A 26001-nucleotide genomic window follows, 5' to 3' on the forward strand; every position below is an offset into this window, starting at 1 on the left:
ACAGGAGGGTGAACAAGGCAGAGAGCGGCAGAAGAGGGAAGAGAGGCTGGGCTGGATTTAAGGGTTATGGGGAGTCTGGAGGAAAAGCACGGGGCCTGACATGAAGCATATGAAGTTACGATCAGTAAAAAGCAACAGACTTCGGAGTGTTAGCTACTTACACCTTTCCTGTTACATGGAGACCATGTTTCAAGTGGGCCACTGAGAAAACAGGTATAGAGCTCAGGGATAACTGAAGTAGGGCTGGAAGTCAACCAGAGCAGGTACAGGCTTGAGCCTCTAAACATTAAGGCAGCAATACCCACCAGCAGGTTACAGGTTTCTCTGAAATTAACAGGGTGAAAAAGAGTGTGGCATGGAGCATTTTTAATCTACCAAACAGAAGAATGCTCAGACAGGACTAAAGAATATTCCCACCCAGTCAAATAACCTGTTTCTTTCAGGATCACATTCTAAAATAGATCAGCTTCCTATCACAGCCTCTGCATGGCTCATCCCCAGGAAGAGTGAGCCTAAGTTTCTATACTGGAAAGTTTAGTACATGCCTGGATGTCCTCATTCCTGAGGCAATACTCGCTGTCACAGAATGATGACAACTCCTCTTACTGCTCTATCAGTAACGGGGCAAATGAGAAGGAAGCATGTTGAAGAATATGAGTGTTTGCATTAAGAACACTTTATGTTAAACTATGAATGGCATTTCCAATAAAACATGAAAAGATTCATATGTATCTACAAAATTTAAGTTTTTGATAAACTTTTTAATAAATGCTATATTAACAAGCTAGAAAGGTAAGGAATGTCATAATCAATCTATACGTTCTCTCTGCAGCATTAGCCTGGAAGATGTTGATGTTCAAATGGGGCAATCATAGATGTGAATTTCCTGGTCATCTCCAACAGACACAATTTTTGAGCCATTTCCATTGTATTTTACTCCCCAGACCTGTAAATAAAAAGAGAAAAAGTTCTACTAACACCTTTATTCTTTATGAACAAATACCCTTACCCTACTCTCATTATACTGAATCCAGAAAAACAGTAGGATGAGGATGTTCTCATGCTTTCTCAACAGTGAGAATGGGGCTTTTCCTTTAATCAGGCAGCTTCTATTACTACTGTTTAATTATCACACTCACCTCCCAACTCCAGATAATTCATTTCTAAACATAAATCAAGGTATTCACAAACCTTTCAAAGATTCACAATCGAGGAAGTGGCCTAATGTGAAGATGGAGCCCACAAGGGACCAGCACGGGTTCCCAGGTCTCCAGGAAGGAAAAGGCCTCACAGCTACCCTGAGGTCACTGCCTACAGGGGTAATTGCAAACTGCTCCTCGTCCACCTCCTTGTGCCCACAACCCACCTCAGCAATTCTCTCTCTCATTAGAGGCCTATAGCACCTGCCTGTCCCCAGGAGCTAGGTAACTTGGTGTTGCAAGTCATTGATTCCATTTCCTACATGTTCAATTAACAGATTCACACCTCCTTCCCAGACAGAACTGATGTGGTAGGAGTTTTATCAGGTCAAGCCTGTCACTCTATCCCTGAGGTGGGTGTTCTAGCCCTAACTTCAATGCTGTGAACAGGCCAGGTGATGGCTTTATTTCCACTCCAAATGTCTTCCTCTGAGGACTGCACCACACACTGACTCTCTCACACAAAGCAACATAGCCAGCCAGGACTTCCTTCCTGAGTACAATGTTTAAATCCAGGAGTGAAATGTCAAGATTAAATCCTCTCAACTTCACTGGCAACAATGTAAGATTAAGTGTAAAAAAGCATGAACATTTGTTAACTTTAAAATGCATTCCAAAGAGATTCTATGAGATCATCTTAAGAACATACAAAATACATAATTAATAAAAGATTACTTTATACTGTCATGGGTATTTTATTTTTTATACTGCTTCCCCAAGACCCTTGCTATTCAAAAGTGGTTGGAACTAGCAGTGCTAGTCTCACCTGAAGCTTGGCACAGAAACTCAGGCACAGGCCAGACCTACTGAAATCTGTATTGTTACCAGATCCCCAGAGTACATTAAAGATGGAGAAGCCCTGCCCGAATGCCTTAACATTTCACATTCATCTCACCAGAAGACTCCTGTGAGAATAGAGCCTCTTTTTCCTAATTTAAAGGCTGAAATAAAACTTAGCAATATCTTTAAAGTCAAACAACCTGTTAAGAATTTTTGGCTTCAAGTATATTCAAAGGAAAAAAAAAATCACATCACTTCTTTGGGCAGCTCCAAAAGAGAAAGTGACGGCTGTGGGATGGAATGGAAACTCCTGAGGAAGCGGGTCCTTCCCGAGACAGCCATGGCCCAGCTGCACCCAGAAAAAGGCCCAGGCATGCCCTAGGCGTTGCTGCAACATGTTTCAAAGAAGTCATTTAAAGGCTGTGCAGCCAGTGCAAGTTTTCCGGTCTACCCATATCATGGGTCAACATACCATGCCCTGTGGGTTTCCAGGCTGACAACACATCCCCAGCCTCTGCACCCCAGAGGAACACGGGCTGGATGGACATCCAAGCAATCAGAGCAGCTCAGCTCTGAAGGTCATCCAATCTTGACAACCTCAGCAGGGAGGTTAGGAAAATGAATGAGTTTTGGCATAGCACTCAGACAATGCTAGCAATCCAAAGACAAAGAAATTTAAATGTTAATTGTGCCATACCTGATCCTGGTGATCAAAGAAGGTGTGAACACAAGTCCTCGTTCCAACATCCCAAACTTTAACACTTTTGTCAGATGAACTATTTTAAAAAAGGAAACATCAGTATCAGAAAAGTTTTCAGACCGGTGTGAAGTTGGAAAGAATCTGACCAAAAATTCCACACTCCTTGACTCAACCTACCTAGAGGCCCCCTTGGTGCGTGTGTGCACAAGCGGCTGACCTGGTCCCCAAAAGGTGGTCAAGAATGTTGGCACAACTGGCTGGCATTCCCCACTCACAGAGCAGCTATTTCCCCAAACTTCTGATCTGCTTGGCCCTCATATTAAATATTCTTGTCAGGAGTCTCGGATGAGAGGCTCCCTCTGGATGGGAGGGAGACTGGTTAAAGCTTCAAAATAAAGGCTCTCAGAGTCTTCTATAAACCTTTGTGCAGTGCTATTAAGCTATCCACCTCCTGGTTTTCAACTGTGTTGGCCATCCTGGGCCTAAACAACATTGGGGTCTCAAAGCATAACATTTTACAGATTTTCATATCTTTAGTTACTATCAGAACACAGGTATCCTTATAATGGATAGCTACCTACTGTAGGTAGAGGCCTAGATTTATAAGGAAGAAATAAGAACTGAGTTGCTCAAAAGAATCCATCTTTGTTCCAGCTAAGAACAATTAACTTGACAATTTAAAAAACACTGCAGAAAACAAAGGCTACCTGAATAAGAAAAGGGTCACACCATCTTCAAATTTTAAGGCAATTCATACAAGATGACCATCTTCATCTTCCTAACATTTTAGGAACTGATAAGAGTCATAAGTACCTGGAAACAAAGTGTGTGTCATCAGGACAAAATGCAACGTTCAGCACCCAGGATGCGTGGCCACTCAATGTGCCAGCCAAGTTGGCATGTTGTCTGAAATGGGAAAGTTTCAAATAAAATGGAGATGTTAACTTTTAGAATATAATCACTGAAATGGAAGGTATACTGTGTCCATTTAATTGGACCAATCTGCTATCCTTGAAATGACAGTATTAACACAGAAATTCTCTTTCCACTAAAGTGCAGTTTCAGCATTAATTTTTTCATCATTCTCTTTTCACATACTGCAGAAACAAAATTTTCAATAGCATTAACCCCAAATATGTCAGAGCCTACAAGAGCCAAAAATAGGACCCTAAACAAGCAGAGCTTAGAAGTTCAAAATAAAGAAGGCTCAACAAGCCAATTCCTAAGGTGAGGAAACAGAACCAGCAGGCAAATAGCCATCTCAGAGTAACTGCAGGTTCTGACCCCTGCCCACCTAGCATCTTTTCCATGTGGAGCCAGTGCCTGTGTCTATGGAAGGTACCAAAATGTATTCTTTACAATAGGTGTGACTTGGACAGACTATTTTTAACTTAACCAAGAATAAGACAGGTCTAATGACTATAGTCATTTTCACTTCTAAAAAAAGTGAAATCAAATCACCCTGGCAGGAGAACAATCCTAAGACCTGACTAAGGTCAGCAGTTTCACCCCTGAAGCCAGCGGAGTAGAGCAGACCCCAGTTAAGAGGAAAGGTGACCTCAGTAGAAAGCTGGAGGACCATGAGAAGGTAAAAGTCCCGAGTGTTCATTCAGTATCAGCACCTTGGCCAAACCACCACCTCAGCTTGGGTTCCTCGCCTGCAATATGACTGGGACCTTAACCTGTGCTACCTCACCGTTAGTTGGGAAGATGATGAAACTGTAACAGTGAAAGCCTTATTAAAGAGAGCTGAACACTTAAGAAATTGCTAGTATTTATACTGGCCCTGCTGTTGACAAGCAAGCACAACTTGAGACAGGCATCTTTTCTTGGACCCTAATAGCTCATTCAGCTGTAACTCTAGAAACTGAAGTTCTAATTCCACGTCTATTTGACAACTTCCTGTTGTCCAAAAGCTCCCAAGTTTAAACTCCTACAAAACTCTCATAGGCCCACAAAGTAACATGCATGTGGATGGTCATGGTGTGGCACCCATTGCTGGGGCATAGAGAAGGGTAACGGATGCACCCAGTGGATTAGAATGCCACATTCGGAAGCTAGAAACCAGGCACACTGACTGCAGTACTGAGTCAAAGAATCAGGGACACACGTCAAACACCTTATAGGGGAGACCTCAGTGGGGAACAGGGTGGGAACTGAGAAATATAGGAGAAAAGGAAAAGAGAAAGGGCCCATGCACAGGCTTACAATGAAAGTGAGCTGTCAACTGAAGATTAACTAACTCACTTTTACACCTGCAGTCACAAACCAACAACAAAAAAGCTCCCTTATCTAGACTTGCTGTAAGCTGGCTTATAAATAGACAACTCCCTAACTAGGGCAGAGGAATGCCTTCTAGAACGTCACACCCTCAGAAAACAAATGTTCTAATTTTTTCATCATTACTTCAAGCTAGCTACAGCCCATGGCTCTATCTGTTCATCTGTACACTACTCACCTGTCCAAAAGAATTTAAAATCAGCGTGCCCCACAAGAGACAGGATGTGGAAAAGTAGCAGCAAGTAAGCTGACCCTAGTCGGTAACCCACGTACGTCCTCCTCTGTAACATCCTAAGCGCAAAGCAGGGATACTGGCAGGGGAGGAATGACTGGGGAGACTACAGAGTCTAACAGGACCTGAACACATGTCTTTCCTAGACATAAAGAGGGAGCAGCTCACTTGCTAGGGCTCCTCCTAGTGATAAGAGACAAAACAGGCACTGATATGAAGAGAGAAGTGCTGAATCCCAATAGGTAACTTACACATCATAGATCTTGATGTAGCCATCATCTGAAGCAGTGACAAGGAGCTGTGAATCCGGGGAAAAGGTCAAGGAGCGAATGGGCATAGCATGGCCTGAAATTCACAAAGACTCTTGTTAAGCTGAAGAATCACTGTCTCTTATCTCATACAGGTTTCCACGAACTATGTCATCTTTAACGGCTGTTAAGTCACTGAGTTGCACTGCTCAGGTGCTTCAGTCAGAGGCGAGCCACAGACTGTACCCTTCTTCCTAATGCTCCAGAAACATGCACAAAACGCGGGCCCCTCCTCCTGGGAGCCATTTCTCCTCAGATCCCTTCCCAGACCAACTGGACTTCAGGATACATTGCTTAGACAAAACTCCTCTGCCCCTACAGATATGGCCAGACATGGAAACATGCATTGTTTCTGATTTGTATGTTGAACAGATAGGATGCTAGTTCACTACCAAATCCTTTGTTGTAGGGTAAAGGATGCACTGGAGAGGTCTCCTCCCAACCCTTCCCCTGTCCTAGTACCCCATCCTCCTGCCCAGAGGTCACCAGTGCAGAGTGGGCACAGAACTTTCATTTACCTTCAAACTATTGACAAAAAGGGGCTATTTTCCAAAGTTATTTAGAGCCAAACATGACAGAAATAAGACACTCATGTAGCTAGGACATATTAACACATAAATAAAAAGTAAGCCTGGTCATCAAAATAAGCATTTAAAACAGTGGTACAAAAACTAATATGTCTAGGTTATAATTACAGTGACAAACGGAGAAGGCAATGGCACCCCACTCCTGTACTCTTGCCTGGAAAATCCCACGGACGGAGGAGCCTGGTGGGCTGCCGTCCACGGGGTCGCACAGAGTCGGACACGACTGAGCGACTCAGCAGCAGCAGCAGCGCAGTGACGAAAGTGAACCTTAGAGGCATTTCCGATTTCCAACTGAGAGTGATGTTTTGCAAACCTAAGGCTCATTTACCATTTAGTAGCATTTTAATGAAAGAGTAAGTCTCCCTTTGTGATCTGATAACCCAGTTTGCACAGAATGATGAACCGCACCTTCCAGCGTATGCAGAAGTTTCCCAGTTGCAATATCAAAAATATTGATGATTCCGTCTATGGCTCCACTGGCCAGGTATTTCCCATCAGGACTCTGTAGAGAATGTACAAAAATCATTTCAAACTCCATGTTGTTAAGCCATCCCTCCTCAAACACAAGTAATCTGCTGGTTCCCGGTCTAATTGGCTGACTGGCAAATCAAGCCAGCAGCTTCCTAGTGAGACCAATGCAGAATGTTTATCAAGGAATATAACAGGCTACAAGAGTAAACTGAAAGAATCAGACAGAAACAAAGCAATATTTCCTTACATATGCAATACTAAGAATGAATTTTCCTCTTGTGTCCAAAGAATATTCCTTTTTCCCACTTTCCACACCAAAAATGTTCACTTTTCCCACGTGAGTTCCTGTGGCCAGATACTGAGAATCAGGAGAAAAGGCCAAAGTCCAGGCATCCACTGAACAGAAAAAAAGGGAAAACCATAGTGAGAAAAGATCTGACCCTAATTTTAAAAATTTTAAAGCTTTACCAAAAGATACATGTTTTAAAATTGGAGGAATAGTGTCCTGATTCATAACAGGACATTGTAAAGACATTAATTGTATTAATATGGGCATAGCATGGCCTGAAATTCACAAAGACCCTTGTTAAGCTGGAGAATCACTGTCTCCTATCTCCTCATACAGGTTTCCACGAACTATGTCATCTTTAACGGCTATTAAGTCACTGAGTTGCACTGCTCAGGTGCTTCAATCAGAAGTCCAACATTAATATGCCCAATATTAATATGTTATAAAGATATTAATTCTATACCAATTTAATGTAAGGGTTTCTTAACTTTTCACTAAAAAGGTAGACAGACAGAACAATACCAAGTGTTAGCAAGGGTGTCAGTTCAGTTTAGTCACTCAGTCGTGTCTGACTCTTTGCAACCCCATCAATCACAGCACTCCAGGCCTCCCTGTCCATCACCAACTCCTGGAGTCCACCCAAACCCATGTCCATTGAGTTGATAATGCCATCCAACCATCTCATCCTCTGTCGTCCCCTTCTCCTGCCCTCAATCCTTCCCAGCATCAGCGTCTTTTCCAATGAGTCAGCTCTTCACATCAGGTGGCCAAAGTATTGGAGTTTCAGCCTCAACATCAGTCCTTCCAATGAACACTCAGGACTGATTTCCTTTAGAATGGACTGGCTGGATTTCCTTGCAGTCCAAGGGACTCTCCAGAGTCTTCTCCAACACCACAGTTCAAAAGCATCAATTCTTCGGCGGTCAGCTTTCTTTATAGTCCAACTCTCACATTCACACATGACTACTGGAAAAACCATAGCCTTGATTAGATGGACCTTTGTTGGCAAAGTAATGTCTCTGCTTTTGAATATGCTGTCTAGGTTGGTCACAACTTTCCTTCCAAGAAGTAAGCGTCTTTTAATTTCATTGCTGCAATCGCCATCTACAGTGATTTTGGAGCCCAGAAAAATAAAGTCAGCCACTGTTTCCACTGTTTCCCCATCTATCTGCCATGAAGTGATAGGACCGGATGCCATGATCTTAGTTTTCTGATGTTGAGCTTAAGCCAACTTTTTCACTCTCCTCTTTCACTTTCACCAAGAGGCTCTTTAGTTCTTCTTCACTTTCTTCCTTAAGGGTGGTGTCATCTGCATATCTGAGATTATTGATATTTCTTCCAGCAATCTTGATTCCAGGTTGAGCTACCCCACATCCAAGGTAAGGAGCAGTGGCTGAGCTTTGCTAGAGCAGTGGTGAAGAGAGACCCCACGTCCAAGGTAAGAGAAACCCAGGTAAGATGGTAGGCACTGAGAGAGGGGATCAGGGGGCAGACAGACTGAAACTACAGTCATGGACAACTAGCCAATCTGATCACACGGACCACAGCCTTGTCTAACTCAGTGAAACTAACCCATGCCATATGGGGCCACCCAAGACGGGCGGGTCATGGTGGAGAGGTCTGACAGGATGTGGTCCACTGGAGAAGGGACTGGCAAACCACTTCAGTATTCTTGCCTTGAGAACCCCATGAACAGTATGAAAAAACAAAAAGATAGGACACTGAAAGATGAACTCCCCAGGTCAGTAGGTGCCCAATATGCTACTGGAGATCAGTGGAGAAATAACTCCAGAAAGAATGAAGGGATGGAGCCAAAGCAAAAACAACACCCAGCTGTGGATGTGACTGGTGATAGAAGCAAGATTCGATGCTGTAAAGAGCAATATTGCATAGGAACCTGGAATGTTAGGTCCATGAATCAAGGCAAATTGGAAGTGGTCAAACAGGAGATGACAAGAGTGAACATCAACATTCTAGGAATCAGTGAACTAAGATGGACTGGAATGGGTGAATTTAACTCAGATGACCATTATATCTACTACTGTGGGCAGGAATCCCTTAGAAGAAATAGAGTAGCCATCATAGTCAACAAGAGTCCAAAACGCAGTACTTGGGTGCAATCTCAAAAACGACAGAATGATCTCTGTTCCAAGGCAAACCATTCAATATCACAGTAATCCAAGTCTATGCCCGATCAGTAACACCAAAGAGCTGAAGTTGAACAGTTCTATGAAGACCTATAAGACATTCTAGAACTAACACCCAAAAAAGATGTACTTATTATTATAGGGGACTGGAATGGAAAATTAGGAAGTCAAGAAACACCTGGAGTAACAGGCAAATTTGGCCTTGGAGTACAGAATGAAGCAGGGCAAAGGCTAATAGAGTTCTGCCAAGAGAACGCACTGGTCATAGCAAACACCCTCTTCCAACAACACAAGAGAAGACTCTATACATGGACATTACCAGATGGTTGATGCCGAAATCAGATTGATTATATTCTTTGCAGCCAAAGATGGAGAAGCTCTATACAGTCAGCAAAAACAAAACTGGGAGCTGACTGTTGCTTGGATCATGAACTCCTTATTGCCAAATTCAGACTGAAATTGAAGAAAGCGGAGAAAACCACTAGACCATTCAGGTATGACCTAAATCAAATCCCTTATGACTATACAGAGGAAGTGAGAAATAGATTTAAGAGACTAGATCTGCCAGACAGAGTGCCTGATGAACTACGGATGGAGGTTCATGACACTGTACAGGAGGTAGGAATCAAGACCAACCCCAAGAAAAAGAAATGCAAAAAAACAAAAGCAAGAGCGTAGTGAAACCAAAATCCTCATACACTGGTGGGAATATAAAATGGTATGGCTACTTTGAAGAACAGTTTTGATAGCGTAAGTGAAAACACACACCATAATACCTAGAAATTCCACTTCTAGAGAAATGGAAACACATCTTCATGAACAGAACTGAACCTGGATGCTCACAGCAGCATTATTAAGAATACTCAAAAACTGGAGAGAATCCAAATATCCATCAGTTGATGAATGAATGAACAAAATGTGGACTATCCCTATAACGGAATACTTACTAATAAGCAATAAAAAGGAACAGACTACCAATACATACTACAACATGGATAAACCTCAAAAACATTATGCTAAAGAAAGATATGTAAGACAATACAATTTCACTTACGTGAAATCTTTCAGAACGGCGAAACTACAGAGACAGAAAGCTGATCAGTGGTTGTCTGAGGCTGAGGGTGGGAGCACAGGTTAACTATATATGGGCATGAGGGAACATTTAGGGGACATGGAAGTGTTCTAAAACTGAATTGGAGTGATGGCTACACAACTATGGAAATTTACTAAAACTTGTTAAACTGTATAATGGGTTAATTTCAGAGTGTAATTATAGAGGTGAAAGTCTGCCTCACCAAGCTGCAAATAAATGAAGAGGTACCAGAAATATTCTCATATAAAACTATAATATGACAAAGTATTTATCATAAATTGGCAAGAGAATAAGGACTGGAAAGAGGCATTGTTGTTTTTTTTAAATCAACTGGTTTTTAAGTTATATCACACAATCTGATTTCAAAGCTTCTATTCAGATGCTATTTCTGTATTACAGTGCTTCTGTGTAAAGGTCTCCAGACTCCTGGGCAGCCTGGGTAAGCACATGTGCTTTATACTTCCATCTGGACCACTGATGATATTTCAGCATTTCTTTTCTCAGTTATGTGGGAAACTCTTCATGGGCAATCTCAAAGAGCTTTAGGAGCCTCTGGGGTCAGAGCCTAGAGAGCAAGGAACAGTCCAGTTGTCCGGTGCTGGTCGAGGTCCCTTTGCCCATGCCCAGTCTTATACGGGAATGTTCCCTAAGTCCTGCCCTTCCTGTACCTGCCCAGAAACAGTGCTTGTAAGATCAAAGGGAGAAGAAAGGCTGCGTCCCCAGTCACTCTCCTTACTCCTAGGGGAGGGCTCGAAGAGGTCAAGCCCTTCTCAGCCCACAGGAGAGAGGTCTCCCTGAACGTGACTCATGGCAGATAGGGGCTCCCAGCACAGATGGGTCAGTACCATATACCAGGATGAGTTTTAAAATAAAAATCTCTTGCAAATTTTAACACACATACTCAAAGTAGTAACTAATTTACCTCTATCACTTAAGAAATACTTGTTTCAGAAAAGAAATTAACTTCAAAAGTGCTCAACCAAGAAGATCTAAAAAAGCTTTTGTTATAATCAATCTCTCACAAGGCTGCTTTTTAGTGTCTATCTAATGACTACACCATTTATTCCAACAGGATTATGTTCTCTTATTCCTATTATAATTAGTTGTTTACAGGAATAATGGTTATTAGAAAATCTGATTATGATTCCTTGAAGTTTAGTAAAATAACTTTGGAATTACTTTTACATTTCCCTTATTAGCTGTTTGATAATATAAAACTTTTAGTGGTGAATGTCCTTTTCCTCGAAATTGAAGGAATGTTTATTCCTCAATTTAACCTTGCACTCTAAAACTTACTTTAACATTTGCATAATATTTATTTTAATCACTAAGTTCCACCTCATCAGTGAAGAGAGTAACTCTTCTTTACACTGGGACATCCTGAACCATCAATGTTGAGAGGCCCCTATGCTTGCACTTTCTTCTTCGACATCTTTGACATCAGTTTGCTGCAGCCACAGCCTGGGTGAGGCGTCAAATAAAGGATCTTCCCCGTCATCTTCCCTTTCTTCTACTTCTTCCCTTTCTTCTTCAGGATCTGAGCTCTTTCTCTTTCCTCCTCCTTCTGTTCCTCCTCTCACATTCTCCAGGCACATTTTCAAGGCTGGTATAACGTAAATGGCCATTTGCCTACATTCACTAGATCTAGACTTACTAGTTTTACCTTTAGATGAATTCAACTGAGCTGCTCCTCAGTTGTCAATAGCAATGCTTGATTTTATTATTTACTCAAATAACTGTTGTTTAATGGTCTGGTATAGTTTTTGAAGATTCCTATCCAAAAAAGAAAATAAATCCAACTTTATATTCATCTCAGTATCTTTTTTCTTTCCTAACAGTAATCTGTCAATGATCCCTTGCCACAACTGGAACCACGATGTAGCTTACGATACTATTTGTCAGAAAAGGCAAGCTGGATACAGACTTCATCCTTTTCCTTAGAACCAATCCAGCACTCATTTCTTCAACTGTGGTGTGGCCGGGGCTACAAAGCCACACAGTGACCTTAGCGTCATGGGAGGGCTTAGATGCCCACGATGAAGAGGCAGCAATAGATCCACCTCTTCCTCCTCTTCTCAGCTTAACAGACTCTGTGCACTAGTTTGGGGAACCAGGTCCTCCGTAAAAGATAGCAATAGGGCAAGGACACATGTAAAAACAATTATCTGGGGAGTCAGAATGTTTGAATGACTTTTTTCAAATACATATCCTGGCCCACAGACCCCAAAACTGATTCAGTGGACCCAAAATAGGAACTGGACAGATGTATTCAATGGACATGAGTCTGAGCAAACTCAGGGGGATAGTGAAGGACACGGAAGCCTGGCACGCTAGTCCATGAGGTCACAAAGAGTCACATACGACTGAGCAACTAAACAACAACATATGTGTTCCTTAAAAAGCTCCAACAGTTAAGACTCAGAGATGTCAAATATTGGCACTGAGGGGAAATGAACTCAGTTTTCAGACAACACAGAGTCCTTAAAACCCTGGGACCACCATTCTTTCCAAAATAAGTACAACTTATAGGATGCTACTGAACATAACACAAGAGAAGACTACACATGGACATCACCAGATGGTCAACACCGAAATCAGATTGATTATATTCTGTGTAGCCAAAGATGGAGAAGCTCTATACAGTCAATAAAAACAAGACCAGGAGCTGACTGTGGTTCAGATCATGAACTCCTTATTACCAGATTCAGACTCAAATTGAAGTAGGGAAAACCGCTAGACCATTCAGGTATGACCTAAACCAAATCCCTTATGATTATACAGTGGAAGTGAGAAATAGATTTAAGGGCCTAGATTTGACAGAGTGCCTGATGAACTATATGGAATGAGGTTCATGACACTGTACAGGAGACAGGGATCAAGATCATCCCCATGGAAAAGAAATGCAAAAAAGCAAAATGGCTGTCTGGGGAGGACTTACAAATAGCTGTGAAAAGAAGAGAGGCAAAAAACAAAGGAGAAAAGGAAAGATATAAGCATCTGAATGCAGAGTTCCAAAGAATAGCAAGAAGAGATAAGAAAGCCTTCTTCAGCGATCAATGCGAAGAAATAGAGGAAAACAACAGAATGGGAAAGACTAGAGATCTCTTCAAGAAAATTAGAGATACCGAGGGAACATTTCATGCAAAGATAGGCTCAATAAAGGACAGAAGTGGTATGGACCTAACAGAAGCAGAAGATATTAAGAAGAGGTGGCAAGAATACACAAAAGAACTGTACAAAAAAGATCTTCACGACTCAGATAATCATGATGATGTGATCACTCATCTAGAGCCAGACATCTTGGAAAGTGAAGTCAAGTGGGCCTTAGAAAGCATCACTACGAACAAAGCTAGTGGAGGTGATGGAATTCCAGTTGAGCTGTTTCAAATCCTGAAAGATGATGCTGTGAAAGTGCTGCACTCAATGTGTCAGCACATTTGGAAAACTCAGCAGTGGCCACAGGACTGGAAAAGGTCCGTTTTGATTCCAATCCCAAAGAAAGGCAATGCCAAAGAATGCTCAAACTGCCGCACAATTGCACTCATCTCACATGCTAGTAAAGTAATGCTCAAAATTCTCCAAGCCAGGCTTCAGCAATACGTGAACCGTGAACTCCCTGATGTTCAAGCTGGTTGTAGAAAAGGCAGAGGAACCAGAGATCAAATTGCCAACATCCGCTGGATCATGGAAAAAGTAAAAGAGTTACAGAAAAACATCTATTTCTGCTTTACTGACTATACCAAAGCCTTTGACTGTGTGGATCACAGTAAACTGTGCAAAATTCTGAAAGAGATGGGAATACCAGACCATCTAACCTGCCTCTTGAGAAATCTGTATGCAGGTCAGGAAGCAACAGTTAGAACTGGACATGGAACAACAGACTGGTTCCAAATAGGAAAAGGAGTACGTCAAGGCTGTATATTGTCACCCTGCTTATTTAACTTATATGCAGAGTACATCATGAGAAACACTGGACTGGAAGAAACACAAGCTGGAATCAAGATTGCCGGGAGAAACATCAATAACCTCAGATATGCAGATGACACCACCCTTATGGCAGAAAGGGAAGAGGAGCTAAAGAGTCTCTTGATGAAAGTGAAACAGGAGAGTAAAAAAGTTGGCTTAAAGCTCAACATTCAGAAAATGAAGATCATGGCATCCGGTCCCATCACTTCATGGCAAACAGATGGGGAAACAGTGGAAAACAGTGTCAGACTTTATTTTTCGGGGCTCCAAAATCACTGCAGATGGTGACTGCAGCCATGAAATTAAAAGACACTTACTCCTTGGAAGGAAAGTTATGACCAACCTAGATAGCATATTCAAAAGCAGAGACATTACTTTGCCGACTAAGGTCCGTCTAGTCAAGGCTATGGTTTTTCCTGTGGTCATGTATGGATATGAGAGGTGGACTGTGAAGAAGGCTGAGTGCCGAAGAATTGATGCTTTTGAACTGTGGTGTTGGAGAAGACTCTTGGGAGTCCCTTGGACTGCAAGGAGATCCAACCAGTCCATTCTGAGGGAGATCAACCCTGGTATTTCTTTGGAAGGAATGATGCTAAAGCTGAAACTCCAGTCCTTTGGCCACCTCATGAGAAGAGTTGACTCATTGGAAAAGACTCTGATGCTGGGAGAGATTGGGGGCAGGAGGAGAAGGGGACAACCGAGGATGAGATGGCTGGATGGCATCACGGACTCAATGGACGTGAGTCTGAGTGAACTCCGGGAGTTGGTGATGAACAGGGAGGCCTGGCGTGCTGCAATTCATGGGGTCGCAAAGAGTCGGACACGACTGAGCAACTGAACTGAACTGAACTGAACATAACTGGTGGGAAGCAAATCTACTGGGGCTCCAACCCAGGAAATTACGTTAAGAAAAGCCCTGAGCAGTTCTGTAATCACTCCATGGAGGGATGTGCCAGAGAGGCATCAGGCTCTCTGTACTCCTTCCAGTCATCACCCATTCTGGCAGAACAGGCTCTGCTCATGAAAGCTATATGGTCATATACAAGTAAATATAGGGCCACAAGGAATCTGAAATGTCATGTTGCTTGTCCCATTGAAATTATTAATTCCCATTATTTCAGATGTTTACCAAGGCTAGTGGACAAGACTATGCTGTCCTACAGAACTTTAAAAAAATCGATTTGCTTCTTTAGCAGTTTCATGTATCAATCATACACTAGAAATAGGCACTTTAATCATCCTTAGTTGAGATTACCATGACACAGATCTAGGAGGACACAGCGCTTTTCATTCTAGACCTCTATAAGTGGATCCATTCAGAATATGGCAGAGAACCTGTGGACCATCCAGACACAGGTCCACAATCCCGAGTCAGCGATTTGAAACCCAAGGGATGAAAACTATAAGTTTTTAGAAATAATTTTAGTACCCAAATTTACTTGGCAATAAAACTGGAACTGATATAAGGCTATTTATAGCTTATCTTTATCTCCTAGTATAAATACTCATGTTTAGTTGCTGAGATACTAGTATTTGATTAGAGTGCTGTCCCAGTCCCACTGAAGCGAAGAGGTGGCAAGAATACACAGTAGAACTGTACAAAAAGATCTTCACGACCAAGATATTCACGATGGTGTGATCACTCACCTAGAGCCAGATATCCTGGAATGTGAAGTCAAGTAGGCCTTAGAAAGCATCACTATGAATAAAGCTGGTGGAGGAACAGGCAGTTCATACACCCATATTACCAATCTCAAATCCAAAAACTTCTAAACACTAAAACACATCTCTCCCTAAAGATATCAAAAAGGAATCGTAAACCTCTAGTATCATTTCTAAGAGTAAAACGCTTACCAGGTCCTGCATCTATAGACTTTATCTGTTTGCCATTTTCCAAGTCCCAGAGACGAATATGAGCATCAAGAGAACTGGATGCAGCGATGGGCAGGGTGTGGCTGATGTCCACAGACACCACACCCAGCTGGTGGCCCTCCAGACTCCACTGTAGGTCCAGCTTCTCATCACGCCTTCAGTGGGGGACAGAGAAATGGATTTCTTCACACACAACACATGGTACCTGGCATCTGAAATTTTGGGCTCCTGTAACTATGCATTATCAGAGGTCTGTGAAACGCAGAATCAAGACAGGAAATGAAGAGCCACAGAACACCAAATGCAGCCAGCTTTTAACCATAGCAGTTTTTTTCTTTCAACTATAAGGCCTTAACAGTGAATAACAAGAAAACAAGTGAGGAAAAAAAGTCTGCCTTTTTATACCACTGCTTTCTTGCGTAGGTAATAGTAAATACTTCTCTGATTGTAACTTGGGAGCCCAGAAGAAAAACCCCAACTTCCAAGGCTGTATTGCAAAGGAAAGAGCACTCACCACTTCCAGACCTTCACCAGGTCATCCAGGGATCCCGTGACCACTGTCTCAGAGTTTTCTTTCTTGTTTGACCCCCAGGCAACTGACCAGATGGCATCATCATGGGCTGGAACAGAAAGTCATTCATATAAAGTCTTCATGCAACTTCTAAACTGAATGTGCTAAGATAAAGCGGAAATACTGTTACACCAATTCTGAGATTTTTGAGGTAATATCCACCTGTATCTGCTTTACTGTTTTGCAGATGGCTTGCCCACACAGCTTTTGTTAGAACAATGGAGGCAGATAACAAAACCAGAGGTTCTGAAAAAGTCGCTGGTCCCAAAACAGGTTTACCAGGTGGGGGAGTAGTACTGGAATAGTCCAGTGTCCTTTCTACTTTAGTATGCTGTCTGACATGCATTAGTTTGGAATGGCTCTTACTTGACTAAAGTGAAACCCACCTCCCAAAAGAGATCAAACTTGTTAAGAGTAATTTCTTAACAGATGTTTGGAAACCAGTAGGCAGGTCAACTATAAACAGTACAGGTCCGAAAATAAATAACTAAAATAGGCGCCACATGATTTGCCTTTTGCCACAAGTCTATTATGTTTAATGGGCCAGTTATTACTTTAATCCTTTTGTAGGGATTACCTCAATTAACCACAACAACCCTCTGAATAGCATGTTCATGCTACAGATAAACGGAGAAGGCAATGGCAACACACTCCAGTACTCTTGTCTGGAAAATCCCATGGATGGAGGAGCCTGGTAGGCTGCAGTCCATGGGGTCGCACAGAGTTGGACACGACTGAGTGACTTCACTTTCACTTTTCACTTTCATGCATTGGAGAAGGAAATGGCAACCCACTCCAGTGTTCTTGCCTGGAGAATCCCAGGGACGAGGGAGCCTGGTGGGCTGCCATCTATGGGGTCGCGCAGAGTTGGACACAACTGAAGCAACTTAGCAGTAGCAGCTACAGGTAAAAATCAGAGGCTTAGAGAAGCCTAGTAGCTCACCCAAAGTCAAAAGCTACCAAGAGGCAGAGCTGGTATTCAAACCTAAAAACCTAAACTCCCTACTAACTAGAGTCCACTTTAAATTCTAAGTCTGTAAGCTGTATATCTGGTGGGCCATACTGGTGGGTCTGTAGACCCGGTATACGAATACAAATGTAACAAGTGCCCAAGAGGCTTTCTTCATACCTGGCAGCAATCCTTCAGGGACACCTTTCCAAGACATGAATACAAGGACATTCAACTTAGACAGCTGTGAGTTACATCTTGGCTTCCACTACAACCCCCACCTGACCCAAGTCTGCCAGCTTGCCCCCGGATGGCATTAGGTGCATACAAGGTAGCCGACTGACAAGCTGACTAGCTGCTAGTTACCTATGCTCGCTAACTTGAAAGAATGCTTTGGGTTTAAACTTCAGACTACCTAAATGTCACTACTTAAAGAGGAAGAGCTTTATTAGGCATTCCACAAATTTCTCCAGGCTTTACGTAACCTATCTAGGCTTTGGTGACGAAATGAGACACACGTGAACAGTCCCTGCACACCCTCCTTTCCATGTATGAAGTCCAGTCACTGGCCAGTCACCTTTCCAGACAGACTCTGACCTCCCTCCTTCTCCCATCCCCACCACCACCACTGACACACGCCCACCCATATACTCAGTGGTCTTGACAGGAATTCACCTATTCTATCCTCCTCTTTTATTGAGGGTCAAAGGCCCTCTGTGAGACTCGCTCCACTTGTTAAGTGGAGGAGCCTGAATAAAGGCTCCCACGAGAACTTCTGCGTTCATGGCCAGGCTCAAGTTTACCTCGCCAGGTGAGCTGGTATTAACAGAGTCCTGAGACTCAGAGTTTCCTTCTTTCACTTTGATAGCCGGGAAGCTCAGTCACACCTTCCTCAAGCGGGAAAAAGTTTCCTCAGCCCAGAGTTCTCCAGTCTATCATTTGCTTCTTGCTCTTTAAGTTAGTGGTTGGCTTTTTTGCTGTTGGTTGTTTGTTCCGAAGTGTATTTGTTTTCAGCTGCCCCTGCCAATTCTTATGTAAAGTGAGTATGGCTGGAACTGCATGTCTGGTCAGCATGACAAAAACCTTAAGCCAGGGACAACAGCTTTTCATAGGTGAATATGCTTGAACTGGCAAGCTGCTTACCTTGCTCTTGTTTGAAGAGAATACTGTACTAAAAAAGAACAGAAGACACATTAAACCAATGGTCAGATTTCAGATGTGTCCCATCCCTTCCCTAAAACACCCCCCAACTCACCACCTTGTGCCCCAGCAGATAGAATCACCAGTGTTAGGTACCTCCCTTGCTGTGGCCTGACCTCCTGCGAGCTCATGCAAGGTTTATAGGGTTACTTCTTAAAGAAACTATAGTCTCTTAAAGAAAACAATTAGTTCTTAAAGAAGCTAGAGTCTCTTCTAACTACTTCCACCCACCAAAAAAGAGTAATAAATTATGTGCTTTTTCCTGCTCTGATTACCAGGAAGCTCAAAGTCCAGTTTGCAGCTTAATTTTTGTAGTTGTATAAAACCACACAGCCTGCATAATAACCTGTTAACTCTGTCCCTAATTTTATTACAAAGACATGTTTCTCCCTTTCTAATTTTTCTTTCTTGTTTTTGTGTACAAATTCTTTTAAGCTTCCTCAATCCCTTTGTAAACTGTGGTACAGACTGAAATAAAATTACCCTTCTCTCAGTGTTGTGCCTTTTACTAATGCCACCTAACCCTCTGGTGACTAGGTGCCCAGGATACCCTCTTCTTCAGAAGCAGAGCAGATGCTAGTTTTCTGACTACAAACCCAGACAATGTATTGGGCTCGAACCCCCAAAGAGACCAACTGGTACTCTTCTTCTCCCTAGGCCTTACCTGGTTGGTCATCTCCTTAACCAAGGATGAAGGGCTAAAGGCCAGACAGCTCTGTGGAAACAACACCAGGGCTTCAGTAAGAGGCGGCCATCAGGATAGAAGGCTATAGAAGGTTCCCTGGATCAAGACTGTAAGGCAACTCTTGGCCAGAGTTGACCTGACACTTTTCTATAGATTGATCCCAGGGTCCCTGTTCACAAGCCCTACCAGGTGGCACAGTCTTCTTTCTCAACTAATATCTACCACCTCTTATATTTTCTTCTCCTCAAGTTGACTACAGAGAGGATCCAGTCTCCCTCCTTGCTGTTTTTCCAAGAGATATAACCATAGGATCTTTTAATGTAAAGTATTATTTTATTAAAAACTCAACAAGCAAATATGGGGGAGCAAAGTTCTTACGGTCCATGCAGGGATCGCAGCCAAAAATGCATATAAGAGCCAGCAGGAGTGTAAACGAGGGTGTGAGCTAGAGGGAGATTACATGTCTCCCCAAAGCTATAATAAGGCTTCTGAACTTTTGTGTGTGTGCTACAGAATCCTCCGTGCCCAACAACCCCTCCCCCCCAACCCCAGGTAGCTTTGTAAAGCCTATAAATCCCTTTTCAGGATGTTTTAAAATACATACAATACATAGGATTAGAAAGGAAACCAAGTATAGCCCATTCTCGTTATTCCAGGCAGTTAAGTTCCATAAAGTCACTGAATACTGAGTTAGTGAACACTGATCCACTCTTCCTGGGAGAGACACTATATTAGGTTCCTGCAAGACTCTGGTAAATTTGGGACAACTGATCAATAAGTAACTTTATTTTCTGCGTGTTTCTGTTTAAAGACACCCTATTTTACATTGGCGATTCATTAATATTGAACTCACAGCTAACAGTGACATAATTCATGCCTATATGAAGTTTATCCACGGATGTGTTTTCTCCATAAGACACATCACAGTCTTCCTGGACTTAGGAACACTAAGAGAGCCTTACTACTGTGCTTGGAGGGCTATTTTAAACAGTGAAGTCACCAATAAAACCCAAAACTACAAAAATCCTAACACTAACAGATTGAAAAAAAGACACTTGTTTACAGCATGATAACTGAAACAAGAAAGCAGAGTGCTTCCTTGTTCAACTGCAGCTAAGAATGTGCGTCAGTTGACTCAAAATTTTCACCACCTCGCACACGTCCAAAATCACAAAGTGCTGCAAATGATGATTTGAGGGCTACAAATTTTAGCATGTAGATGAATTTGGAAATACAGAGCCTGAGAATAGTAAGGATCAACTGTATACAGAAATAAAATTTTACCAAATACAAAAATTAGATTTTGTGATAGCATATGTGAGTCTTTATTTACACATTATATAACAAGATTTAGCAGCAAATCTAACAACTACCATAATTTCAAAGTTATGATGAACTTATACAATATCCTAAGATACGAAAATACATGTGATTTCTATTGGTGACAAAGTCACCCTGTTAATACTTGGTTTGCTGACTACATTTATAATTGAAGGAAATGCTAAATTTCAGTTAGAAGTCTGAGAACACAAGGATGCAATTTTTTTTCTCATGCAAGTTCATGGCCCCCTCAATTCTATCCATGGACAGAGGAGACTATACATCTAACGTATCCATGTTCAGGTTACTTGCTTTAAATTTGCAAACTCAAAAAGACTACTGTGAAGGTTTTCCAAGGATAACAGAAAAAACAATTTCTAAATAACCTTGCCAGTGAAGATCTCAGTCAAGGCGGTAGTGCTTAATTCATTTGTGACCCAAGAACAGTGTCTTGGCAAGGGTAGGAAAGAAAGGCAGGAGGTCAAGCCAGTTTCGCTGGAGTAAACAGTATACAAACTCTCTTGGGCACCAACCCTCTGCCCTTCCAAATCCTGCCTCACATCCCTGCAACAGAAACAATTCCCTGCAACAAGGAGAAACAAGAGTAGGAAGGTTTGCAAGAAGTCAACTTCCAAGAAGCCAGGCTCCTCAAGATAGAGGTGTGCTTCTATCAATGAATGTATGTTTGATGATGTACCATGAGTCAGGGTACCATGATGTACCCTGTTTTACATATTACATGTAGGTTAGCTCACTGAACCCTCTCACCTCATTTAATAGATATTCTTATTATAATCTTTACATTCCTCATAAAGAAAGTGAGACTTCAAGAGAGGTTAAGGAGCCTCCCCCAAGGTTAGTCTCACAGAAGGTGGATACAAGCTTATAGTATAGGTTACACTACCTTGTGGCTCAGTTGGTAAAGAATCTGCCTGTAATTTGGGAGACCTGGGTTCGATCCCTGGGTTGGGAAGATCCCCTGGAGATGGAAAAGGCTACCCACTCCAGTATTCTGGCCTGGAGAATTCCATGGACTGTATAGGCCATGGGGTCGCAAAGAGTCGGACACGACCGGGCGACTTTCACTTTCACACTGCCTTTTACATCAGTTTCTTATCTTACAATAATTTCAGCGTTAAGAGGACCCCAAAAGCCCCTTTTGTCACCTTCCTTCTTTAGAAAACTCTCCTCTCATTTCCCAAGCAGAATTCATTGCTTCCTCAATGTTTCCAAAGAACACTACACATGCCACTATTAAAGTACTCAGGGAGGTCAGTTCAGTTCAGTTCAATCGCTCAGTCGTGTCCGACTCTTTGCGACCTCATGAATTGCAGCACGCCAGGCCTCCCTGTCCATCACCATCTCCCGGAGTTCACTCAAAACTCACGTCCATCGAGTCGGTGATGCCATCCAGCCAGTAACCCGCAATACTACATGGTACTTGAAGTAAAGATAACTCAGCCTGTGCCTGTACCTGTCCAGCTCACTACCGAAAAAGACAGCGTGGCCTACCACTGGAAAACTTCCGTTAAGACAGTTCTGACTATCCACACTGAGACCAGCCCTAACCTCGAGGCTGCACAGCATCCTCAGGATGCAAGATGAGGCCACCTACCCTCTCCCCTCAGGCCCCACACACCGAGGCAGCCAGAGTAAATGGAGTCACCGAAGCCACCATCCTCAGGCCCTGCGGCGTGGGGCATTCCTGAGCAAAGCCTCCTAGAGGTAGTCTCGGGCCCACTGTCGCTCTCTCGCCCTCCACCTGGACCGTTATCGGCACCTACGAGTGCCACCCCCAACCGCTTTGCGGACCAACTCACCGCCTCACTGTCCGGCTGCACTGCCCCACGGCTCCTCTGACGCTAGGTTCCACGCGACCGCGACGCAGGGTGATGAGCTCACGAAGAGGCGGGACATCTCGCCGGTCCCCAAGGCGCAGGCGCACACCGCAGCGCCCGCTGCCTCACTGCGCGCGGGGCGGGGAGGAGGATGGGCGGGGGGAAGGGAAAGAGACCACGCCCCGGTCACCTTGGTTTCCCCCGGGGCGGGGCCACTGAGAACCGGCTTGCGGATGGGTTCCAATTTCTTTATTTGTACTTTGAGATAGACTACACTTGATGACCGCAAGAGTTCTATTGCTTCAAAACTTTTTCAGTGACATAGAGCTTTATATTTCAACTGTAAAGTCACAACCGGTTGTTGTTCAGTCGCTCAGTCGTGTCTGATTCTTTGCGACCCCATGGACAGCAGCACGCCAGGTTTCCCTGTCCTCCCACTATCTCCCAGTTTGCTCAGACTCATGTCCATTGATTTTGCGATGCCATCCAATCATCTCATCCTGTCGTCCCCTTCTGCCTTCAATCTTTCCCAGCATCAGGGTCTTTTCCAATGAGTCAGCTCTTCCCATCAGGTAGCCAAAGTATTGGAGCTTCAGCTTCAGCATCAGTCCTTCCAATGAATATTCAGGGTTGATTTCCTTTAGGATTGACTGGTTTGATCCCCTTGCTGTCCAAGGGACTCTCAAGAATCAACTTTCAACTGTCAACACCACAGTTCAAAAGTATCAGTTCTTTGATGCTCAGCCTTCTTCATGGTCCAACTCTCACATCCATACATGACTACTGGAAAAACCATAGCTTTGACTAGATGGGCTTCCCTTGTGGCTCAGCTGGTAAAGAATCTGCCTGCAATGCAGGAGACCTGATCCCTGGGTTGGGAAGATCCCCTGGAGAAGGGAAACGCTACCAACTCCAGTATTCTGGCCTGGAGAATTCCATGGACTGTATAAAACATTGGGTCGCAAAGAGTCGGACAGGACCGAGGACTTTCACTTTCACTCCACTTGACTAGACGGACCTTTGTCAGCAAAGTAATGTCTTTGCTTTTTAATAGGCTAAGATTATCACAGCTTTTCTTCCAAGGAGCAAGAATCTTTTAATTTCATGGCTGCAGTCAGCGCCCGTGGTGATTATGGACACAACCGGTTAGGTTACTGTGATGCATATCAGTTTAGAAGCTCATGACCAGCATTTTAAAAGGAGATGGAAGGGTGAAGTCACTGCACCCCATCCTTGAAAAGCTGCCCGGCCCCTCCTGGCTGCTGTTCACTGTCTCAATCTCTCTGGGCAGTAGGAAGTGGAAGTTCTGGGTGGCGGGGGGCGTGCCCTGAAGGGTTAAGCTTTCTTTCAGCTTATCATGAGAGAGAGATCACAGTCTTTCCTGATTAAAACTGGTTTAGAAGTCCAAAAAGAGTCTAGAAGAAGGGGATGATGGTAAAGTATGGTCACAGTGAATGTAAACCCTTGAAATATCCATGTACCCTTACGCTACCCCGCCTACCCTCGAAAGTTAATTTCCCAGCATCTAGTTTATTAAAACATCTTGAGTTCTATGATGATTTCAGAAAACTGTTAGACCATACAACTCTTGTCCATACAACTGGATAAAATCTTTGAGGGCCTTATGAGGAGATTTTATGGCCCAGAAATTTGCTAAATACACTCACAAGACTTCCAGTGCCTGTTCTCTGGTCCTCAGTAATTCCTTCAGTGATAGCTCTGTCAATGGGAACTTCATCCAGCCCCAGTGGATCCCCTACATGTCACACAAGTTTAGAAAATTAGGGTCAAAATGAGCAGGCTTCAGCTGTTAACCTTGAATTGTCAAAACTCTTACATGGCCCCTGTTAAAAGTCCCATTATCCCTGTAACCATTCTGGATATACTTGACCAGAGTGTATTTGTCCCTGAAGCTAAAGAAGAGTGTACAAATTATACCCTCAGGCCAGGAAGCGTGTCTTCAAACTGGAGGCAGTTCCCATCATATTGACCTAAGCGCTGACTGGACCACAGCATTCAGGGAAATTCCACAGGACCCAACAAACAGAAATTGACACTGCAATGGCCAGGATCCAGGTTACTAGAGTGTGGAAAGGGCCTAACATCAGTCCCCAATGCAGTGGCTTTTACCAGTGAAATGAGGAGTGATCTGCTGTCTTCCTGTACAACTGGTTTGTACAATCTTGGTTTTTGTCCCTTTAATTTTATTGGCAGAGTTTCTGGGTTTCTCTGGGTTTTGAAAACAGACTGATTATTATATGACTTCTCCTTAACCAGGGCAATTGGGTCATCTTTATTTCCTTTTAGCTTATATAAAGAAATATTTTTGAACACTCCTACTTTAAGAATGGTGAAATTTTGTCCAGAAAAGTGCTTACAACTATGTAATAAAGTGAATTTTAATTTGTGTGATTTGGGCTTATGTGTTTTTTTTCTTTTTTCTGTGCATTAACTGTAAATATTCCATCTCTAGATTATTCTGAGAGCCCACTGATCACTTTCATGCCTTTTATCTGTTGTCAGAACGCTAAGGCTTTCACTTTTTTGTGCCTTCTTCCAAATCCACTACTATTAATTTCCAATTGAAGCAAATAGTTTGGGGATTAGCTTAATTTTTGTCAGCCATTATAGTTGTTCTGAATAAAAATTTAATTACCATCTCTCAAAAAGAAATACAATAGGTTAAGAAAAATAGGAGATATAAGAGTGTATCATGCATTTAAAGATATGTCATGCTTTATAAAAAAAACTTATTTCACATAGACAGGTAATGGATCACAAAGGAAAATGCTTTTCCTGCTGTGAGCTATGACCGTGAAGTTTGAAATTCATTGCTCTCTAAAGACTTTCCAACTCTATAATTCTATAGTTATGATAGAAACTCTATCATTCATTCAAAAAGGATGTATTATGCACCTCCTTTTACCCGTAGAACACTGCTACAGCCTGAGGCACATGACATCATTGGCCTTAGCATCAGGACTGTGGGGCTTCCTGGGTGGCTCAGCAGTAAAGAATCCGCCCGCAAGGCAGGAGATGAGGGTTCAGTCCCTGGGTTGGGAAGATGCCGTGGAGAAGGAAATGGCAACCCACTCCAGTATTCTTGCCTGGGAAATCCCATGGAGAAAGGAGCTTGGCAGGCTACAGTTCACTGGGTTGCAAAGAAAGTCAGCCACAACTTAGTGACTAAACAACAACAAAAACATCTGGACTGTGAAGCAAGGATAGCTGGCCTTTTTAAACTATTTATTTTTAATTGGACGATAATTGTTTTATGATGTTGTGCTGGTTTCTGCCATACAACAACATGGATCAGCTATTTGTTGTTGTTCAGTTGCTAAGTCGTGTCTGACTCTTTACGACTCCATGGACTGCCATGCCAGGCTCTTCTGTTCTCTACTATCTCCGGAGTTTGCTCAAATTCATGTCCATTGAGTTGGTGATGCTATCTAACCATCTCATCTTCTGCTGCCCCTTTCTCCTTTTACCTTCAATCTTTCCCAGCATCAGGATC

At 42.9% G+C, this 26001-nt stretch overlaps 1 protein-coding gene across 1 annotated transcript; it reads right to left on the reverse strand.

The window, feature by feature from the left end:
- On the reverse strand, positions 661–22557 carry WDR61 (WD repeat domain 61). The gene is made up of 11 exons (XM_005695094.1): positions 22470–22557; positions 19309–19359; positions 18588–18615; positions 16439–16544; positions 15907–16079; positions 6805–6953; positions 6495–6588; positions 5443–5536; positions 3493–3585; positions 2677–2755; positions 661–946 (listed from the first exon to the last, which is right to left on the reverse strand). Exons 2-11 carry the CDS (start codon positions 19318–19320, stop codon positions 857–859), a joined length of 918 nt encoding a protein of 305 aa, XP_005695151.1. The 5' UTR covers positions 19321–19359; positions 22470–22557; the 3' UTR covers positions 661–856.

This window comes from Capra hircus, chromosome 21 (genome assembly GCF_001704415.2).
Source record: "Capra hircus breed San Clemente chromosome 21, ASM170441v1, whole genome shotgun sequence".
Classification (NCBI taxonomy): Eukaryota; Metazoa; Chordata; class Mammalia; order Artiodactyla; family Bovidae; genus Capra; species Capra hircus.